Source organism: Ornithorhynchus anatinus, chromosome 5 (genome assembly GCF_004115215.2).
Source record: "Ornithorhynchus anatinus isolate Pmale09 chromosome 5, mOrnAna1.pri.v4, whole genome shotgun sequence".
Taxonomy (NCBI): Eukaryota; Metazoa; Chordata; class Mammalia; order Monotremata; family Ornithorhynchidae; genus Ornithorhynchus; species Ornithorhynchus anatinus.
The window spans coordinates 77275590-77298028 of NC_041732.1; the positions used below are offsets into that span (position 1 = coordinate 77275590).

Below are 22439 nucleotides of genomic sequence, written 5' to 3' on the forward strand. Positions count from 1 at the left end.
CCAGCCACCACCCCAAGACTGATGTAGGTTGGCTGCGGAGGCCGAACCCCCATCTGTGCCATCTCATCTTTGCCTTCTGTTTCTTTCCAGCTCCTCTGGGCAGTCCATCCATCTCCACTTCCTCTCCCAAGTCCTCAGAAATCCTCTTTGCTGCCAGGTAAGCGACCAGAAAGTGTTTCCATCAATGAAGGAATTCTTGTCTCTTTCCTTTGAACCCCGGGGCTGAAATGGGCATCAGGGGTGGGGCAGACCAGTGATGGTGCCCAAAGCCCCAGATGCCCTTTTGCCAATCCAGAAGTAAGAGATATACGTTATCTCAGGAGCATTTGTGGTTTATACGATGTCAAGTTACGTTGTCACACACAATCTTCAAGCAGAAATCTAGCAAAACTAATGTGTATCCCCTGGGGGCTCCTTTGCCCATCCGTCTCTCACTCCAGAACCACTGCGTACCCCTCCCAGACCCCTCCCTTCTAGACTTTAAGCGAAACTGTACTATTCTAGACTGTAAGCTCATTGTGGGCAGGAAATGTTTCTGTTTATTGCTATATCGTACTCTCCTAAGCACATAGTACGGCGCTCTGCATTCCGTAAGCGCTCAATAAATATGATTGACTGACTCCCACAGATACCACTTCCAAGCAGATTGAGCAACAGGAGCTAAGGCAGAGGAAGGCTGGTACTTACAAGAAAAAAAAAAAAGGACATAAAGACTTCCAGTGTCATGCCAGTCCTGGACGGGGATCTGAACAGCGGAAGAAACAGACTGTCCAATTTAAGATCAGATGAATAGCTGCCCTCAGGCAGGGAATTCTGGAAGATGGGGGACAGTCCCAGAGGTGGCAGAGTTGGCTCAGTCAATCAAGTGGATTTACTGAGCACTTACTCTGTGCAGATCACTGTACTAAGTGCTTGAGGGAGTACAATATGACACCTTTTCTGCCTTCAGTGAGCTTACAGACTATAGGGGAAGACGGACATTAAAATAAAAAATAAATTACATATATCTATCTGAATATCATGGGGCTGAGGATGGGCTGAATAAATGGGCCCCAGACATAGACTCATAGGGGAGGGGGTTGTCGGCTTTCAAACTGGAGGTTGCTTACTGAAAGTCACCTCTCCAGCCCCTAACCATGCTAGACTTTCTATGGGGAAAAACCAGAGTTTTTGACTGAGAAATGAGCCTGTGATAATCAGTCAGTCAATGAATGATACCAATAAATCAATCAGGGAAGCAGCATAGCCTAGTGGAAAGAGCATGGGCCTAGGAGTCAGAGGACTTGGGTTCTAATTCCGGCTCCACTCCTTGTTTGCTGTATGACCTTGGGCAACTCACTTAACTTCTCTGTGCCTCAATTCCCTCATCTGTAAAGGGGATTAAATCCATTCATTCATTCATTCATTCATTCATTCATTCAATCGTGTTTATTGAATGCTTACTGTGTGCAGAGCATTGTACTAACTGCTTGGGAGAGTACAGTACAACAATAAACAGACATTCCCTGCCCAAAACGACCTTTAAATCCTTTCCCTCTTACTTAGACTGTGAACCCCATATGTAACAAGACTGTGTCCAATCTGATTACCTCATATCTACCCTAGTGATAATTATTATTCTTTATTATGTACTTACTGTGTGCAGAACAGCGTACTAAACACTTGGAAGAGTACAATACAACAGAGTAGGTAGACGTTCTGTCTGCCTAAAAGGAACTTACAGCCTAGAGAGGGAGACAGATACTAAAATAAATTACAGATATGTACATAAGTGCTGCGGGGGCTGAAGATGGGGTGAATATTAAGTGCTTAAAGGGAATAAATCCGAATGCAAGGGTGATGCAGAAGGGAGAGGGAATAGGGGAAACGAGGGATTAGTTGGGGAGGGTCTCTTGGAAGAGATGTGGGTTTGGAGCTAATTTGCAGCAGTGTCCTGCAGCAGAGAGAGAGATGTCGCCCTCACCCTGGAGGTATGGTCTAGGCTCTTGCCCTTCAAATTTTGCTCCCCACCAGAGCAACTGAGAAAGAGGAATGGGAGACTTCTGAACCCCGTTGTCATGCATGTATTCTCTCTCCCCCTGCCCCCCCACACATACACGTCTTCCTCATGGATAGGGACTTGTCTGTACCCCCTATTGATAGTCATCTCTGACAGATGTCATACTTGCTATATTCTTGGCCCAACTCTTCACCCAGCTCCTGAATTTGGCTCCTCTCCTTCCTTCTGGCTAAGCCAGGAAGACTCTGTAAGCCCCACGGAGGGAGGACGGGCCCGTAGGGGGTTGCTCGGGAAGGGACAAGGGCAAGAGTCGGATTCCCGGGGGAAGGGAAAGGGGCCCACCGGGGGAGGCTGAGGCTTGGAGGCGAGCACACAGGAGAAAAGGAAAGGGTTTGTCTCTGGGTGAGCAACGGCTCCTAAATTGGAAGGAGAGGGGAGGGAGGAGAGGGGATGCCATTAGAGTGGACCTCCGCTGCCCATCCCGACCCCGGCTGTGTTTGCCCAGGTTGAGCCTGAATAAAACCAGGCTTCTGACTCGAGCCGCCAAAGGGTTCATGAGCCGATCGCCAACGAAGCCCACTGAGCCGCCAGCTGTCGAGAGCGAGAGTGAGAGCATGGATTATTTACCCCTGGTGAGTAATAGAAGGTGGTCCCGGGGAACCCCCGGGAGGCCTGGAGGGGTGGGGAGAGGGTTGATGGGGGAGCTCGGACCAGATCGGACTGATCCACTGGCAGCTGGGAGAATCCCTGTGCTTGTGTGGGCTGCTCCAGTCCCAAGCGGCTCAAAGACCTCCAACCCTTTCCTCTTTCAACTGGCTCAGGGCAGCGCCAACCCTCCTTGGAGCTCAGCTCAAGCCAGCAACCTCGGGGGGCTGGGGGGAGACTTCTGCTCCTCAAACGCCACCCTCAACCCCCAGACTTCTGCTCCTCAAACACTCCCCTCAACCCTCACGCTGTCGACATCTGGACCGAGATTTCCCAGTGGCGAGTTTTGGAGTCAGGCCAGTCCTGTCTTGAGCTCTCTGCTGTCTCCTCTTCAAACACCAAAGCCCTGGGGACTGAGAGTCTATCGACAGAGGCCACCTTTGCTGTGGGTTAGCTCCACAAAGGTTCTGCTGAGTGGACAGGTCCTCGGAAAAACTCCAGGAAGATGGATTTAGGAGCTCCTCCTCCCCCCCCTTGGTTGTTCTGAGGGCTCTAGGCCCCGGGAGGGAGGCTCCAGCCCATCTTATCGCCCGTAGGTGACCCTGCAGCTGGCCTCAGGCGCCTTCGTGCTCGACTCGGCCTTCTGCGGAGCCACCAGCATCCCCATGGAGAAGTTGAAGTGGACCTCCCCGTTCCTCTGCCACCGGACCTCCCTCACATCCTGCTCCCACAGCAGCTCCTGCAGCGCTAGCAAGCCTCTATCGGGGCGGCCCAAGAGCCCGGGGCCCAGCGAGCGGGAGAGCTCCCCCATCCCAGCTGCAAGTGGACCCCCTGAAGGCCCCAGTCCCCGGCACTGGTCAGGCAGCGCGGCCGAGAGCCTCCCCCGGGGTCTCAGGGCCGAGGATGGACATTCCCCCGTCCCCCTCCCCGGCCGCCGCATCTCCTCGCCGGAGAGACCCCGGGCGGCTTCCGCCGACAGCGGGCGGGGGTCCGAGGCGGAGAGCCCGGAGCCGGGGCCCGGGCTGCTGGGGATGGAGCAGGAGGGGAGGCTGTGGGCCACGGCGGTGGCTCTGGCCTGGCTGGAGCACAGCTCGGCCGCTTACTTCATCGAGTGGGAGCTGGTGGCGGCCAAGGCCAGCACCTGGCTCAGCCAGCAGGAGGTTCCCGAAGGCCGCACTCTGGCCGCGGTCAAGGCCGCCGCCCGGCAGCTCTTTGTCCTGCTGAGGCACTGGGATGAGAACCTGGAATTCAACCTACTCTGCTACAACCCCAACAGCGTGTAGGGTGTGGTGGAGGCCCCGGCGGGAGGGGGGCCGTCCGGGGACCCAAGTCTCGGTGAGACGCTCAGGGCTGCCCCGCGAATTAGCCGGCAGCTGCTGCAGAGAATTTAGATGAACCATGGAGTGTTTCCCAGAACCGCCCTCACCCTGACCCCACTTCCTGGCCGGCAGAGTCTCTGGCCCCTGTGACTCAGCAGGAGCCTGGGGGACTCACCGCCAAAAAGTGTCCTCAAACCACCCTTATGTCTCCCCGTGGGCAGCCCGAGTAACCTCCACCCCCGAGGCCTTGAGGTTTTTGAGAAACTGGGCTCCGGCCTGGAACCTTCCGCCTTTCGAGACGGGGCAGATGGCTCGGGGAGGCTCCCTGTTCACCCCAGTCCTGGAAGGACACTGGGACCCCACCTACTACTTTTCCTCATCTTCATCCCTGTTTCGGTGCAAGTGTAGAGTGAAGGACCCTGGAAGATTCTTAGTGGGGGCCAGAGACTGTTAGAGAAAAGGAGAGATTATGAGGAAACCCCACCCCTCCATGCACACCAGAGTGCACTGTGGGACTTGGGGGGCTAGGGGAGCATGGGGTGATGGGCTAGAGGCCCACAGTGTGGAGGCATGGAAGTCCCCCTGAAGGTCACCTCAGTTCGGAAGTGGTGGAAGGGTGGAGACTGAGGCCAGGAGCTTCGTTCCTCCCGGCCCCGGCGCTCTTGACCCTCCCGCCTCTGTGGACTAGCCACAACCCAGCTGTTATTTAATCCTCACCATCCGGGGTTACTGCTCCCCTCGGACCCAGTCCCCAGACCCTCTCTTGGGTGGTAACCCTGGGGCTTTCCAGCTCTGAGCTCCTGCAGTCACTAGTCCTTAGCAGAGGTCCGAACAGTGCCTGGTAGCCCTGGTAACACTTTGTCAAGGGCGACTCGCCACCCCACAGAGTGAGCCCTAAGAAATAGGCCCATAGGCCCCCTCCTGGGCCAAGGATGGGAGGAAGGAGCCTGGGTTGCTCCATGACCCCAGCCTTGCAGAGCCCCATAGAGCTCCTGGCCCTGGAGTCCCAGCTCCCAGACCTTCAAGCCCCACATTTCCATGATTGATCACCCACCCCACCCCTAACCTTGGGCTGGGAGCTTTTCATTCAGAATCCCCCGGGAGCCACCCCGAACCGGAGGCCGAACGAGGGAGATGGAATCTCCCGCCCTTTGCAAGGGGAACTGGGGAACTCCCCTTACCCTCACCCACGTCTAGTTTTGTCACCAAAGGGTCCAATGCATTCGATAAGGCCAGCGGAGGGAGGAATTAGCCCTTCCTTCCCGAATGCTTTCTGGAGAAGCAAAGACACCTTCAAATCCCTGAATGGGCTTGAAAAATCTGCCCACAGGTAGTCAGAGAAGGCAGCCTGCAGAAGTTTGTCTTGGGAAACAGTCCGGCCGTCAAGTCCTCCCAGAATGATCCAACAATTGGGGGCTGCCAGGAGTCCCAGAGCTGGCTCCTGTAGGACACATGGGGGCAACGGAGTCGGAAACATTAAGCCTGGAACAGGCTGATTGTTTACCGGAACTTGGGTCAGGCCCCTGCAGCGGCTCTGAGCCCGCCCAGGACCAGTTCCCCAGGAGGTCCCTGACCCAGAGCGGTCCAAGCAGTAATCAAGTCCAGGGGGCTTGCTGGCTGACCCCCTCACTCACCCAGAGGCTTTCCAGGGCTCAGCAGTCCCAGCTCCTCGAGGCGGGCCAGGGTCTGTGAGAGGTCGAGCCCCGCCTCCAGCAGAGCCGAACGGCTGAAGCTAAGCAGCAATGACCCGTTGCCCTGGTCGGGGATGGGAGCGTGGAAGCCGGAAGCCTTCCAGAGGCCATTTCCGGCTGGGCCCTTTTAGACCTCAGGCCCTTTTCCCTTCCGATCCCTTGATCCCGTGCCTCCCCATCTCCTCCATCCACGGGTTCTCCTGCGAACCCTGACTCAGGGGCTCCGGTCTCTTGCCCTAAGGCCTGACTGTGGCTCAAGTTCAGCTCCCTGGGGCCCGTCCCCCTCAAGCAGATGTCTCGGCCCCTGAGGAAGGCCGTCTGGGCAGAGACCCTCCCCGGCCAGCAGGAGAGTGGGCCGGAGGTTGGCGGGAAAGCGGATGACAGAGCGTGGGCTTGGGGGACGCTCTGGCCTCAGGGGGCTGGCAGAAGGGCACCCCAGCCCTGCCTAGTTTGCCCACTATTGCTGCAGTATCGCCCAGAAGCTTATTTCAATGCACTCCAAGCACTTTCGAGGTTTTCATGAAAATCCAGTGACCTTTACGCCAGGGATTTGGTAGGTGTTTAAGATGTAAGTCACATCCCAGTTCCTCATTTCAATAATAAGCGGAACCTAAACTTCCATCCAGAATGCAAATCGGGGATTAACCTAGTTACCCGCCGTCACCCTCTCCGTCACCAAACAGCCTGCTCGACTTGGCTTGTTCCCGGAAGAAGGGCCATCGATCAACCAGGCAACAGTATCTATCCGGCGCTTAGCGTGCAGAACAAGTACTGAGTGTTTGGGAGAGCGCAATAGAGTTGGTAGACATGATCTCTGCCCTCAAGGAGCTTACAACCAACGGAACCGTACGTGCCACCCAGCCTACCTGTATCGACCATCTGGCCGTCTACATGGCCATTTGGAGGAACGGGGGCTTCTCCTGTAGAATGGATGGAATCTAATCCAACGGCAAGCAGATGGAGATGGTAGAAAAGACCTTAGAGAAAGCGGGGAGATCCCAGCCTGACTGATGGATGGAACAATTCAGGGAAATAATGACTTTCTACCGAGTACCAGTCATCCTTCTAAGAGCTTGGGGGAGAGTACAATAGCAGACACCCAGTCCCTGCCCTCAGTTAGCTCACAGCCTAATGGGGGAGGCGGGCAGACCTAAACATCACAAGGCAATGAAATAAGTCCACTGCAGTGTTTTGTGGCTTATTGACAGCAGGCGATCAAACTGCAATCCTTACCACACAAACGGAATTAGCTTGGTGGTTTTGGACCTACCTGGACCTGTCCAAACTGGCCTAAGTTGGTCCATCCTGTGGACGGGGCCGGTCCCACAGCCCGAAGGGCCAGAGTTGGGTCCCGCATTGGCCGCTGACCCAGAAAGGGGACCCTTGGAGGGAGGGAGTGTGTTCCCTCCAAAGCAAACACTACCTCTGCCCCTTTTTGTCTGCCTTCCTCCAGCCTCCATTGGGGCCGTCCCTCTGAGACACTTGGCCAAGTCCAGAGCCTGGTCCAGAAAAATAACGCTTTGGGCTCTTCTTGGGTCTGGGAATCTCTAAACCCAATCTGATTAACCTTCACTCCAAGCCAGAGAGGTAGGTGGAACCTGTCCCGCTTTCCCTAAGGGGCAATTTATACGCATTTGGGATAGGGTCATTTGACAAGAGGAGATCTGATTTCAAGGCGCCAGCAGTTCCCAGTCAATAATAATAATGGTGGTACTTGCTAAGCGCTTACTACAGTGCCAAACAGCGTACCGAGTGCTGGTGTAGATATAAGGTAATCAGGTCAGACACAGTCCCTGTACCCCATGGATCTCTCTGTCTTGACGGGAGGGAGAACAGGTATTTAATCCCCATTTCGTACCTTCTCTGAGGTACAGAGAAGTTGTGATTTGCCTGAGGTCACACAGCAGGCGAAGGACAGAGCCGGGTTTTAGAACCCAGGTCCTCTGTCTCCCAGGCCCTTGCTCTTTCCCCTAGGCCACGCTGCTTCTCAAGTTCCCCCCCGAGGACCCGATGGCTCTGAATGGTAATTTCCTCCAAACTCTTGAGTTTGATGCTTCTCTTGACAAACTCTTACCAACTTGATCTTCACTTCCAACTATCTGGAGTCACCTGCCGGCATCTGAAGGCCCCACAGGGAGGGCCTCTTGACCCCTGGGGGTTCATAAACACATTTTTCTGTCTTTCTGAGGCCTGGCCTTTTGCCACCCAAAGCGCTGCCCTCATCAAAACTGCCCTTCAATGCTGCCAGACAGGTCTTCTTGGAGACTCAAGAAACGGGAACGGCAAGGGTGCTGTTGAGAGCATCAGATAGAGGAGCCCTCTCCGGGGTCATCGGCTGTCGATGGCATCTCCCTGGCCACCGAGAGATAGAGGTTCTGTTCTATCTCTCTCACTCCGACTTCAAGGAGGGTTCCACGCTACTTGCCAGACAAGCACGTTGCTCCAGGGAGAGGGGCAACTGCTGGCTTGTGCCTGGAGCTTAGCTAAAGGAAAGGAATCAAGCGGCCTCTCAGGCATCCCCACACTGGTCCAGAGAGAGCGGCGGAGTGAGGCCAACAGGACTCTCTGAAGACCCTGGGGTTCAAGAGGTCACTCCAGCCCAACCGAGCCGGAGGGAGATTCAGTAGGAGCCCAAGGCCGTCTGACCCTCCCACCCCCTCTTACCTTAGTGCAGGAAAGTTGAAATGCATTTCAGCTCTCTAAACCAGGTTTTGAAGTAAATGACCAGCCCTCGCCGGTGGTCATACCTGCAGAATACCCTCTCCTTGGCACTGACGGTGACATCAGTGCCATGTACAGGTCTCTCCTCCGTCCATCCCTCCGACGGCTGCCTCAGCTGTATGCAATATCCAGTGAAGACGATTCCCTCCTCAGGCCTAGGGAAACTGTAGCTGACACCTAGCCTCACGGTCAAAAATGGCTTCCCCGTTTCCCTTATGGGGGCTCTAATCGATCAGGAAAGCTTCCTGGCCCTCAGTCCCAAAGTCAAGCTTTGTCTTCTTTGCTTCTCCTTCTGTGCTCCCCTTTGGCAGAGACCCCCGCTGACCTCCCTAAGGGCCATTCCCTTTCTTGGGCCAGGAGGGGTTCAGGGAAGGAATTTTCCCAGTGAGGACACTAGAAAGGAGCCTGGATCGGAGCTCAGATCTCCTGTTTGGAGCTGGCACGAGCCCCAGGATCCCCTCAGGGGATACTGCCGTTGCCTATGCCTCATTAATTGGAGGATCTCGGGGTGCTCTCCTCCACATTGAGCTCCCCCATAACCTGGAGGGGAAGCAGAAGGCACTTTCAACACAGGCCAAGCGAGATGTATTTTTTGCCCAAATGCTCGGTGAATATTTTCAGAATGCCCTGGTGCCCTTGCCAAATGCCCCCAAGCCTGAGAAAGCCCTTATATTGCCTTGAGTTTTGGAAAAAAATATTCCACATTTTTCCAGAACAGAAACGATCAATCAATGGCATGTACTGAGCTCTTACTGTGTGCAGAGTACTGCACTAAGCGCTCAGGAGACTGCCAAGCAACTGAGGTGGTAGACACGTTCCCTGCCCACAGGGAGCTCACAGTCCACAGGGGGAGACGAGCGTTAAAATAAATTACAGATATGTGCGGAAGCGTTTTGGGGGCGAAGGTGAAGTGAATATCATGTGCTTAAGGAGTATAGACGCAGTGGCCCCATTGTACAGATGGCTAAACTGAGGCCTGCCCTGAGGTAAGTCAGTGGCAGAATCTAGCAGGATCAGAACTCCTGACTTCTCAAACGCCCCCCAGCCCATCCCGCTGCAGCCTCTCAACAGCACTGTCTCACTTCTCCCTCGACAACGTAGGATTTGTCCTCCACGCTGCTGTCAACTCCGCTCAGAGCCGATCGTGCGGGTCCCACGTCGGGTAAGAACTGGGGCTCCGTCTCGATGTCCCGATGGCTACGGCGTGTACGGCGTCACGCGAGTGTCCCAACTGGGTGGCTTCCCGATGTCTGCTTTGGTTCGAGTGACTTGGCTGGTTCTTGTTCTCCAGACCCTCAAGTGCCTAGAGACATCGATATCCCCATTCCCGCTCGTGAGCAAGGTGACCGGTTGTGGTGCCCGTGGAGCCGCCCGTCTTTGAGAACCTGTTGCCTTTTGCTCCGTGTCCAGATATAGAGACATCATTCCGCCTCGTGGTCCGGCCCACGATCGCTCGCGCGGGGGCGGGCCGGGTCCGGCCGGGCCCGCTGTTGCTGCGTTGGCATCTTCATCTTCTTGGGTCTGTAGTTCCGTGAGCCCGTGGCAGTTTCTTGGCAAGAAACAAAGCTGCTTGATCGTCTCCTCCGGTTTCTCATAGCTGCTGAGCCTTCCGTTCTCGTCGCTTTGTTATCCCAGTAAAGTGAGATGTGTTTCAACAGCACCCGCCTGCCCGTGTGTGAGTCCTTTGAAACTGTGGGGGCCCTGCAGACCCCCTCCCCCGGGGGGTGGGAGCTTGGTGGTGGAGAGATTCTACTCGTCTGCTCTTGTCCAGCACGGAGAAGGGGCAGACTGAGAGGAGAGGGCCGCCCCGGAACGCGTCTCTGTCCCTGATGGGCACCACCCCTTCTCACCTGTGGTGGGTCGGCAGGCCGCTGGAGCTCAGAGGAGTTCAGGTGTGGAACGGTAACTGCTTCTGCAGAGGGGCTCAGGATCACCTGGTCCGCAGGGGTGGAGGACATTTGACTTCTCGCCCTTGTTCTCCAAGTCCCTGAGGACGCCTAATCTTGTAAACCATTTCCCAGTTGTTTTCACCGGCTGCTCCCCTCCTCTCGGCCAATGTCAGGGTGTTAGTCCTCCCTTTTCCTCCAGTTCTTCCTCCCCACATCAATCAGTGACATTTACTGAGGGCTTACTGTGTGCAGAGCACTGTGCTAAGAGCTCGGAAGAGTGCAGTATAACAGACACGTTCCCTGACCATTCTGAGCTTCCATCTGGAGGATCACTTTTCCCTCCCCTCTTGCCCTTTTACTAGCTGGAGGGTGGTGGGAGAGGGAATCGGTCCGTCAGTCGTATTTGTTGAATGGGCACTGTGTGCAGAGCACTGTACTAAGGAATTGGGAGACTACAATAGAATAATAATGTTGGCATTTGTTAAGCGCTTACTATGTGCAAAGCACCGTTCTAAGCGCTGGGGAGGATACAAGGTGATCAGGTTGTCCCACGTGGGGCTCACAGTCTTGATCCCCATTTTCCAGATGAGGTAACTGAGGCCCAGAGAAGTGAAGTGACCTGCCCAAAGTCACACAGCTGACAAGCGGCGGAGCCGGGATTTAAACCCTTGATCTCTGACTCCCCAGCCCGTGCTCTCGCCACTGAGTCACGCTGCTTCCCTAACAGAGTTGGTGGGCACGTTCCCCCCACACCAGGAGTTTACGGTCTAGAGGGGGTGAGCCTCACTCGAAGGATAGGAGGAGAGTGGGTTGGGCTGATCCCAGCCGGTCTCTGAATATCAGACACCCCAGCTTCATCCTATTTGCCAGTAACAGTAATAATAATAATGATTACGATATGATGTGATTTGCCAAGAACTGTACTAAATGCTGGGATGGATACAACGATAATCAGTTTGGACACAGTCCCTGTCCCACTGGGGGCTCCCAGTCTAAGTAGGAGGGAGTAGGATTTAATCGCCATTTTACAGATGAGTAAACTGAGGCACAGAGAATAATAAGCAAGAGGTATTCGTTAACTTACAGAGAAGTGAAGTGACTCGCCCAAGGTCACACAGCACACTAGCGGCGGATCCGGGATTAGAACCCAGGTCCCCCGCCTCCCGGGTCCATGCCCTTTCCAGTCGAAGTAGGAGGAAGAACAGATATCGAATCCCCACTTCACAGGTAGGGATACCGAGGCACAGAGAAGTGCCTGGCCCCAGGTCGCCCGGCAGGCAAGTGACAGAGCCAGGACTAGAACCCAGGTGTCCCGATTCCCAATCCTGTTCTCTCTGCACTCGGTTGGGCGGGTTCTCAGACCGCTCAGGCAGGGGTCAGCGCGGACTGGCCGCAAACTGGTGCCAAGCGGCTCCTGGACCGGGCTACGGTCAGCCAGAGGAGGCAGTGCGGCTGGATACTGCGCTCTCGATAAATAAATCTGATCGATTGATTCTCCCACAGCATCTGCTTCCTCAGTGTTTGGAGGGCTGCCTCTGCGGACAGAAAAGATCTTGGCAAATGAAAAGGGATCAGACCTGGGGTCCTGAGAGGGGCAGGGAGCCGGTGAGAGCAATTCACCCACAAGGCTCTACCTCGTTTCGACCCCAGCGCCTAGTACAGTGCTTGGCATATAGTAAGCGCTTGACTAATATTATTATTAGTATCATTATTGTTGTTAGTAAACCGGGAAAAGAGGACTGAGCTGAGCCCCTAGGGTAAAAGGGTGGGAGCAATTCTTTCATTCAGCCAGTCATACGTATTGAGCTCTTTCTGTGTGCAGGGCACTGTACTAAGCGCTTGGAAAGTACAATTCGGTGATAAAAAGAGATCATCCCTGCCCACAACGGATTTACATCTAGAAGAGGGGGAGACAGACATCAAAACAAGTGAGAGGAACTGAGGAGCAGTCTGGCCTAGTAGAAAGGACACGGGCCTGGGAGTCAGAGAACATGGGTTCTAATCCCGCCTCCGCCACTTGTCTGTTATGGGACCTTGGACCCATCTATCTTCTCTGTGCCTCAGTCACCTCATCTGCAAAATGAGGATTAAGACCGTGAGCCCTAAGTGGGACCAGACCTATTTCCAACCTGATTATTTTGTATCTAACCCAGCGCTCAGTACAGTGTCTGGCACAGAAGCACTTAAAAAATACCACAATTATTATTACCATTAACAAGTACCATTTTAAAAAATGGTTCTTCAGGTTATCTCTAAACCCCCAGGGATAAACCTGCATGGTCTATTGGAAAGACCATGAAAGTTGGGAGACAGGAGACGTGGGTTCTAATCCCAGCTCTGCCACATGTCCTCTTTGTGGCCTTCGGCAAGTCACTTCTCTGGGCCTCAGTTACCTCATCTGTAAAATGGGGATTAACTGGGATCCTCACGTGGAACAACCTGATTACCTTGTATCTACCCCAGCATTTAGAACAGTGCTCTGCACATAGCGCTTAACAAATACCAACATTATTATTATTATTATGAATAAAATGGGGATTATGACTGTGAGCTCCATGTGGGACAGGGACCCTGTCCAACCTGATTACCTTGTTTCTACCCCAGCGCTTAGAACAGGGCTTGGCATATATTAAACGCTTGACTAATGATATTATCATCGTTATTATCGTTATTATTCTTAATAAAGCAGGAAAAGAGGACTGAGCCGAGCCTCTAGAGTAAGAATGGGTGGCTGGGGGAGAGGGAAGCATCTTTGAACAGCCTCAGACCTAGATCAGGGTCCTCCAGGTCAGGGGCCAAGCGGGGCTGCAGCATTCTTGGGCCACCCCAGAGATGGAGCCCAGACTGGACCGGTGGTTGGTGGTCTCCTGAGGGGGATGGGGATGGGAATGGGGTTGGGAATGGGGTTGGGGATGGGAATGGGAATGGGGATGGGAATGGGGTTGGGAATGGGGATGGGAATGGGGTCGGGGGGTCACAGTGGGATTCTTGGGCCATCCCAGAGATGGAGCCCAGACTGGACCGGCGGTTGGTGGTCTCCTGAGGGGGACGGGGATGGGAATGGGGATGGGGATGGGAACGGGAATGGGGATGGGAACGGGAATGGGGATGGGGATGGGAATGGGGTCGGGGGTCACAGTGGGAGCCGGCCCAGCTAGGGCTTTTCCTTGTAGTACTGAGGCTCGCCGGCAGGGGGCGCTGGGAGCATACGCAGCCTGGACCCAAATCTGGAGCTCGGCCCAGCTGCTTCCATGACGGCTCCAGGCTTCTCCCTGGGAATTTCTGCTTCGCCTCCCTGAGGGCTTTCCAAGCGGGAAATGATATTTGGGTCGGGATTGTTAGCAGGCCCTGCTGCTACCAAATACCATAATAATAATAATAACAATAAAAAAGACTGGGCTCAGGTCACAAGAGGCAAACCCCTGTCGTGGTCTCCTGGGTCAAGCTGAAATGAGGGCTGGTTTTTCATCGTTATCATCGTCACACTAATGACCGTGTCATTTGTTAAACTCTTACTACGTGCCAGACTCCTCATTTTTCGTGGTATTTGTTAAGCCCTTACTGTGTGCTTGTCTCCCCCGATTAGACTGTGTCTCCCCCGTTTAGACCGTAAACCCGTCAAAGGGCAGGGACTGTCTCTATCTGTTATCGATTTGGACATTCCAAGCGCTTAGTACAGTGCTCTGCACGTAGTAAGCGCTCAATAAATACTATTGAATGAATGGATGAATGCTAGGCACCGTGCTAAGCGCTGGGGTAGATGCGAGTTAATCGGGGGGGAAACAGTCCCCGTCCCACATGGGACTTACATTCTTAATCCACACGTTACAGTCGAGGTAACAGAAAAAGGTAAGTGACAGGTCACAGGATAGACAAGTAGCGGAGCTGGGATTAGAACCCAGGTCCTTTCATTCAATAGTATTTATTGAGCGCTTACTATGTGCAGAGCACTGTACTAAGCGCTTGGGATGAACAAGTCGGCAACAGATAGAGACGGTCCCTGCCGTTTGACGGGCTTACGGTCTAATCGGGGGAGACGGACAGACGAGAACGATGGCAATAAACAGCGTCAAGGGGAAGAACATCTCGTAAAAACAATGGCAACTAAATAGAATCGAGGCGATGTACAATTCATTAACAAAATAAATAGTCCTTCTGATTCCCAGGCCCGGGGTCTATTCACTAGGCCACGTTGCTTATCATCATCATAATCGTCAGTGGTATTTATTGATGCTTATTATGTGCACTGTGCTAAGCACTTGGGAGAGTACAATTCATTCAGTCAGATTTATTGAGTGCTTGCTGTGTGCAAAGCACTGTACTAATTGCTTGGGAGACTACACTATAACAACCAACCGACACATTCCTGGCCACGACGAGCTCACAGTCTAGAGCTCTGAATGAAGTGCCCAGAAGGCACAAAGATAGCAGGACGGACCCAATTCCTCACCCACTTGGGCCCTGCTCTTTGAGGAGAAGCCCACTTTAGGGACATGCCCAAGGGATGGATGGCCCCAGGACTAAGTGATGAGGTCCTTCTCCCAGTGGGACAATTGACAGAGTCTCCATGGCCTTAAAGATCCGCCACCTCTTCCGTCCTCCTGAGTCACTCTGGTCCTCTGGAGAACAGAGGGCAGACCAACCCGGAATCCCATCCCGCCTCTGGCCTGAAACACTCTCCCCTTTCACATTCAACAGATGATCACTCTCCCCACCTTCAAAACCTTATTAAAAGCACGACCTTTCCAAGAGACCTCCAACTAATCCCTCGTTTCCTCTTCTCCCACTCCCTTCTGTGTTGCCCTAGCACTTGGATTTGCACCCTCTATTCACTTTTCCCTCAGTCCCTTAGCACTTATGCACATGTCTGTAATTTATTTTATTTATATTAGAGGTTTTCTCCCCACCTACCTCATAAATTCACTGTGGGCAGGGAATGTGTCTAACAACTCTGTTATATTGTACACTTCTAAGTGCTCAGTACAGTGCTCTGCACAGAGTAAGCGCTCAACAAATATGATTGATTGATTGATTGATCTGTATTCCACATCCTGCACCCGAGCCCACACAACCATGCCACCGTAACATCTGGAATGTCCATCTAAGTGGACATAGGCCCAGCTGCAGCCAGAGAATCAACCAACTGCCACCTGAAGTCCCTTTTCAGGGTGGGATAACCGGTCACTCAGAAGGAAGAAACAGAGGACTAGGGGGTTTTCACCTGGGCCTGAAGTAACCCAGGGGGCAAACGGGCCTCTCCTCCAAACATCTGCCCAACCTCAAATCTACTCGGGACTCCAGAGCTCGAGGAAAAGCAATCACCTCGTCCCTCCTACCTTACTTCGCTTCTCTCCTATTACAACCCAAGCAAACCCAAGCCCACATACTTTGCTCCTCTAATGCCAACCTTCTCACCGTACCTCCATCTCGTCTAACTCACTGCTGACCTTTCGCCCATCTCCTGCCTCTAGCCTGGAAAGCCCTCCCTCCTCAAAACCAGATGACAATTATTCAATCGTATTTATTAAGCATTTACTGTGTGCAGAGCACTTTTCTAAGCACTCGAGAAAGTACAGTACACCAATAAAGAGAGACAATCCATGCCCACAACGAGCTCACAGTCTAGAAGGGGGGAAGACAGGCATCAATGTAAGTAAACAGTTATCAGGACATCAATACAAGTAAACAGACATTAATATAAATAAATAAGATTATAGATATATACACAAGTCCTGTGGGGTGGGGGGAGAGAGCAAAGGGAACAAGTCAGAGTGACGCGGAAGGGAGTGGGAGATGAGGAAAAGTGGGGCTTACTCCGGGAAGGCCTTTGGAGGAGTTGCACCTTCAGCAAACGTTTGAAGGTAGGGGAGAGTGACTGTCTGGCGGATTTGAGGAGGGAGGGCGTTCCAGGCCAGAGGTAGGATGTGGGCCAGAGGTCAGCGGCGAGACAGGCGAGATTGAGGCACCAGAGGAGAGAAGGGTGCGATCTGGGTTGTAGAGGTAGGAGGGGGCAAGGTGATGGGGTGTCTTAAAGCCAATAGTGAGGAGTTTTTGTTTGATACTTAGGTGGATAGGCAACCACTAAAGGATTTTGAGGAAGGGGGTGACATGCCCTGAGCCTTTCTGAAGAAAGAGAATCCAGACAGAGGAGTGAAGTTTGGACTGGAGTGGGGAGAGGCAGGAGGTTGGGAGGTCAGAAAGGAGCCTAATGCAGTAATCTAGGAGGGACAGGATGAGTGATTGCACTAACGTGTTAGAGGTTTGGTTGCAGAGAAAAAGGGCAGATTTTAGCGATGTTGTGAAGGTGAGAGCCTTCAAAGCCTTACTGAAGGCACATCTCCTTGAAGAAGTCTTCCCTGACTAAGCCCTCTTTTCTTTTTCTTCCATTCCCTTCTGCATCCCCCTGACCTGCTCGCTTTATTCATCACAGCACTCATCTGTAATTTATCTGTACTTTAGTTATTTATATTGATGTCTGTCTCCCCCTCTAGACTGTAAGATTATTGTGGGCACAGAGTGTGTCTGTTATATTGTCGTTTTGTACTCTCCCAAGCGCATGGTACAGTGTTCTGCACACAGTAAGCACCCAATAAATACAACTGACTGATTTACTGCCACACAAAATGGGGCCAGAGATCTCTCTCTCCTTCTCGCTGCCTCCACCCCAAGCCCCTAAGGCTAAAGAGGGACGAAAAAGTGGGCTTACTGCATTCTAATCAACCTGTCATTTTTTTTTTTTACTGTATTTGTTAATTGCTTTCTATGTGCCAGGCACTGCGCTAAGCACTGGGGTAGATAGATAGGTTTATCGGTTTTAGACACAATCCAAGTCCCACCTGGGGCTTACACTCTTAATCCCCATTTTACAGACGAGATAACTAAGGCGCAGAGAAGTGAAGGACTTGCCCAAGGTCACAGAGCAGACAAGTTGCAGAGCTGGGATTAGAACCCAGAGCCTTCTGATTCCCAGGCTCTTGCTCTATCCACTAGGCCACACTTCTTACTAGACCATGCTGCTTCTCAATCAATCAATCAGTGATTTTTTTTGAGCACTTCCTGCTCAGAGGTTTCTTCTGAGCACTTACCGTCTACAGTATCCATAATCGCAAGCCCTCGAAGACTTTATAATCTAGAAGGGGAAAGAGACATTCAAATAAATAACCAGTAGAGCAGAGTAGAATAATAATAATAATGTTGGTATTTGTTGAGCGCTTACTATGTGCAGAGCACTGTTCTAAGCGCTGGGGTAGATACAGGGTAATCAGGTTGTCCCACGTGAGGCTCACAGTTAATCCCCATTTTACAGATGAGGCAACCGAGGCACCGAGAAGTTAAGTGATTTGCCCAAAGTCACACAGCTGACAGGTGGCGGAGCCGGGATTAGAATCTATGACCTCTGACTCCTAAGCCCGCAGTCTTTCCACTGAGCCACGCTGCTTCTCTAAGAATACGGACCTAAATTCTGTCAGGTTGGGAGTGAGGAGAGTATCAAATAGCGTAGGGGGCCCAGGCCCAAGTGAAAAAACGATGTAGAAGGGGTACAACATTCTTGTCCTTTGGCCTGCTACTCTCAGGGTGGTGCCCAAAGGGGGAGAGGGAGTTCTCGGGTGGGCACCTCGCTGGAGAGGGTCTAGTTTGACCAGAAGAACTGACGAATGATTGTTCTGACACCACTCTGGCTCCCAGTTACTATTTATTTCTATTAATGTCTACCTCTCTATCTAGACTGTAAGCTCACTGTGGGCAGGGAATGTGTCCGCGTATTGTTATATTGTACTCTTCCAAGCATTTGGTAAAGTGCTCTGCACCCATTAGCGCTCAGTAAATACAATGGACTGACTGACTCGATTTTGGTCTCTAGACTGTGAGATCGCTGTGAGCAGGGAATGTGTCTGTTGTTATATTGTACTCTCCCAAGTGCTTAGAACAGTGATTTGCCCTCGGTAAGTGCTCTATAAATACGACTGACTGACTGACTGACTGACTGACTGACTGACTGACTGAATGAATGAATGGTCAGTCAGAGGTGCAGTCCCTGGTTCAGTTCCTGTTTCTGCCCATTGCCCCCCAGCTGCTGCTGAGGCACTGTGGCTTAGTGGCAAGAGCACGGGCTTGGGAGTCAGAGGATGTGGGTTCTAATCCTGGCTCCACCATTTGTCTGCTGTGTGACCTTGGGCAAGACAATGAACTTCTCTGTGCCTCAGTTTCCTCTTCTGTAAAATGGGGATTAAGACTGTGAACCCCACGTGGGACAACCTGATTGCCTTGTATCTACCCCAGTGCTTAGAACAGTGCTTGGCATATAGTATGTGCTTAACATATACCACTATTATTATTATTATTATTATTATTATTACCTCTTAAGGACAAAACACAAAGTAGAAGCTTGGCTCCCACTGGCTAATGCTGCCTCTGCCCCTCAGCCATTTTCTTTCCATTTCCGGCCAGGGCACGGGAGGAGGAGTGATGGAGAGGTCGGAGGACCTTTACCTCGGTTCCTTTCCCCCAATTTGCCTGTAGCTTTTCAGCTGGGCTTCCCACTCCTTCCTTCTCCCCCCACCCTCCACCCGCAGCACATTAGGTAAATATAGCGCCTGGGTTTTTATTTTCTCCTTTGCTTCTGGGGCGAGGCAGCTGTAAACATGGGTATTTCCGATCCTGGAAGAGAATTAATTATGATTTTTTTTTGCTGTCTCACCACTCATCATATGCCATTCATTTGATCCATAATTATATCGCTTTGCTTTTTTTTAAAAAAAAAACCCACAAATTCCTCTTTTCATCTCTCCCCTTAAGCAGCGGCAAAGGAAGAGCGGAGCCCTGATCTACGGGGCCTACTGTCCTGCTAACGGCCTTGAGCCCCAAAACTACAGCCAAAGGGCAATCTTCCCTGGTGGTTTGGAAAGTTAACAGTGAGCTTTCCCTACCCAGGAATGGCCCAATACAAGATGGACGCACCTGATCCATCTGAACCTGGTCCCCTGTCAGCCCACCAAGGAAGAACAACTTGGACTGAGGTCGATAAATACCGTCGAAGATAGGTTGTGGAAGGGTCAAGGAGGTTGGGAGAGGTCTCCGGGGCTTGGGGGACAGTGGTTTCTTGGGGAAGGAACTGGGTCCAGCAGGGGCTCAGACAGAGAACAGCGAACTTGAAGGCAGAGACGACATCATTTTGTGCTACACAAAATTTGCCGCCCTGAGACTCGACTTTTGGTCCTAAGTTGTCTCCAGTCTCACCGTTTTCACAGGGTTCCTTAGAGGACTTTTCAAAGCTGGGAGTCATTTGTCTTTGGCACGGTGGATAGAGGCAGCAGGCAGGTAGGGAGAGGGGAATTGCTTGGCACTGTCTCCCCCTCTAGGCTGTAAGCTTGACAAATTGACAATTAGGCAGGGAACATGCCTAATTGTGGTATTTGTTAAGCGCTTAACAAGAACCATAATTATGACTATTTGTCAAGTTTTTACTATGCGCCAAACACTGTACTAAGTGCTGGGGTGGATACGAGCAAATCAGGTTGGACGTAGTCGCTGTCCTGGATGGGACTCACGGTCTTAATCCTCATTTTATAGATGAGGTAACTGAGTCATAGAGAAGTTACGTGACTTGCCCAAGTGGGAGACAAGCAGACAAGTGGCAGAGCCGGGATTAGAAGTCATGACCTTCTGATTCCCAGGCCCATGCTCTATCCTCTATGCCATGCTGCTTCTCCAATGCTTTTATTTTGTACTCTGGACACAGTAAGAGCTCAATAAATACGATTGACTGATTGATTGACTTACTTGGGCTCAGCCGGCAAAGACCGTGTCAGAACTTCCCTCACTCAGCTCCACCTCCTCCCCTGTTCTCTGAAGTTTCTCAGAGAGCACATTTGCTGAGCAGGGCCGGGTTAACTGGCGTCCCAGGTTGGGGAGTTGCAGGAGCCCCAGTTTCCCAGGGGGCAGGGATGGGGGGAGAAAGAACCGCTATCTGAGGAAGGGCCAAATTTTTCTGGCCAACTTGAAGACTCCAATGCAGATCCCCCTCAATAAGCAGAAGGATGGAAGGAGGGAGGACTTCCCAGTTGGTTTGTTTCAGAGGAGAGACTCCTTGGGTCCCCAAAGTCTGGAAGAGGGGGTAGGTGAGGGTAGATCAGAGCGGTGAGGGCAACCAGGATTAGAGGGGAGGGCAGAGTTGACTCTAGGAGGATCCATACTGACTCACAAGCCGGTTCTCCCTTTTGGGGGGATGCTGCCACAAAACCATTGATTTTGGCAGTGTGGACTACCTGCCTGGCAAAAATAGAACTAGTTTTGGGCCAGTCGGTGGGTGGCCACTGCCAAGTCTGGATTAGTGGAAAGGATTCCCGGCTACTCCACTGTGAATCGCTAAGCCTTCCATCCAGCCACGGGGCTGAGAAATGAGCTCCGAGGCTGGTTAGTTATCAAATCTGTGACCAGCCCGACCAAAACATGCTCCATCCCTGTAGACTCCAGCAACAGCCAAACCCAGGATTAGTAATAATAATAATCATAACTGTGTATATGTTAAGTGCTTACTATGTACCAGACACTGTACTAAGCACTGGGGTAGATACAAGATAATAGGGTCAGACACGGTTCCTGTCCCAAACAGGGCTCGCAGCCACCCCAGCTGAGTCCAACAGTGAAAACCCCCAGAATCTACACAAGATGTTCAAAGATGCTCTAATGGCCTGGAGCCACGCACAGTTTCCCTCCAGCTCCAAACTAATTAGGGCCTTACTGCATCCAGCCTGGTGCCATCAGGTGTGAGTTGTCAGTTGCTCGCATCAAGCTTCGGAAGGGCTAGTTAGAGCAATTCCATCGGCCTCGTAGGCACTCCCTCCCTCTCTCCCTCCGTTTCTGCTTCCTGCCTCCCTCGCTCCCCCCGCCTCACCCATGCACATCCTCCCATTCGGGCGTAACAACATCTGTCCTTAAACCCAAATCCTGCCAATTAAACTTTTCCCTGTGGCTACCCACCTCTGATCATGACGTCTGGAGAAAGATGAAGCATGATGTTGTCTGGCCGGGGGAGGGGAAATGGGGGCGGGGAAGGGGATATAGGCTCATGGGGGTGGGGGAGGGGGACAGTGGAGGAAGGGCAGCTCCCAATTCGGTGGGACAGAAAGGAGATTTCTGCCTACGGGGGGGGGGGGGGAGGGGGTCTTACTGCCTGCTCCTGCCCCATCCCTCAGGATTCCTCCAGTGGCCACTTTCCGCGGGCTGCGGTACCCAGTCAGCAGAGATCCCTCTGGTTTCATTCACTCAGCACTGGAGGGGATTCTTGGGTGGGTAATTTGTTTTCATATTTGCAATAACATTAACACGGAAGCCACAATGGAGTTACCATGGCAACCAGGAGGAGCTTATTAAGGGTAATTAGTCTGCATACGGTTGGCAATGATACCTTAATAAATAATACCCTTAAAGTCATGTAAATAAATATTACCCCATATTATGTCAGTGTGGAGGGAGGGGGCCGGCAGGCCCTCGGTTATGATGCATTAAGGCTTTGATTGGCATCCGGATTCAAAAGAAGACAAGCGAGAGAAACGGCAGCCAAACAACTCACTCCCCAAGGAAAAAGAATTAGAAAACAAGGGGTTGGAGAGGAGGATGTGGGAATCTTCCCTGGGTCTGGGGAGGTAGGAGATGCAGGGAATAAGTAGATGGGGAGACAGCACAGGGCAGGTAGATCCCTTGTGATTGCCCCCAACTCAATCCAAACTCTGTTGACTGGGTAGCCAGCCACTCAATATGTCAGCCTGACAGTCAGTCGGTTGGGCTGTCAGCAAATCATCCAACCAGTCAGTCAGTCAGTCAGCTTGCCAGGCATTCATTCATTCATTCATTCATTCATTCAACAAGTCAGTAAACCAATTATTCATCCAGTCAAGCCATCATAAGGTCAGCAAGACAGTCAGTCAGTCAACCACCCAGGCAGTCAATCGGCGAATCAATCACCCAGTAAGTCAGTCAGTCAGTCACTCTGTCAGTTAGCCAACCGATCAGTCACTTTGTCAGTCAGGCAGCCAATCAGCCACTCTGTCAGTCAACCTACCAGTCACTTTTTCAGTCAGCCAACCAGCCACTCAGTCACCCTGTCTGTCCACCAACCAGTCACTAAATCACCTAGACAGCCAGTCACTCACTCACCCTGTCAGTCACCCTGTTA

General features: G+C 52.3%; 1 protein-coding gene across 1 annotated transcript in view; it reads left to right on the forward strand.

Annotated features, from left to right (window-relative positions):
• VWA5B1 (von Willebrand factor A domain containing 5B1) overlaps positions 1 to 6662 on the forward strand; it is an 87151-nt gene extending 80489 nt beyond the window's left edge. Inside the window, exons 19-21 of the mRNA XM_029065748.2 lie at positions 91 to 157; positions 2505 to 2631; positions 3241 to 6662. Coding sequence (XP_028921581.2) covers positions 91 to 157; positions 2505 to 2631; positions 3241 to 3927 — 881 coding nt within the window. The 3' untranslated portion in view covers positions 3928 to 6662. The remainder of the gene's footprint in view (positions 1 to 90; positions 158 to 2504; positions 2632 to 3240) is intronic.
• The last annotated feature ends 15777 nt before the right edge of the window (positions 6663 to 22439 follow it).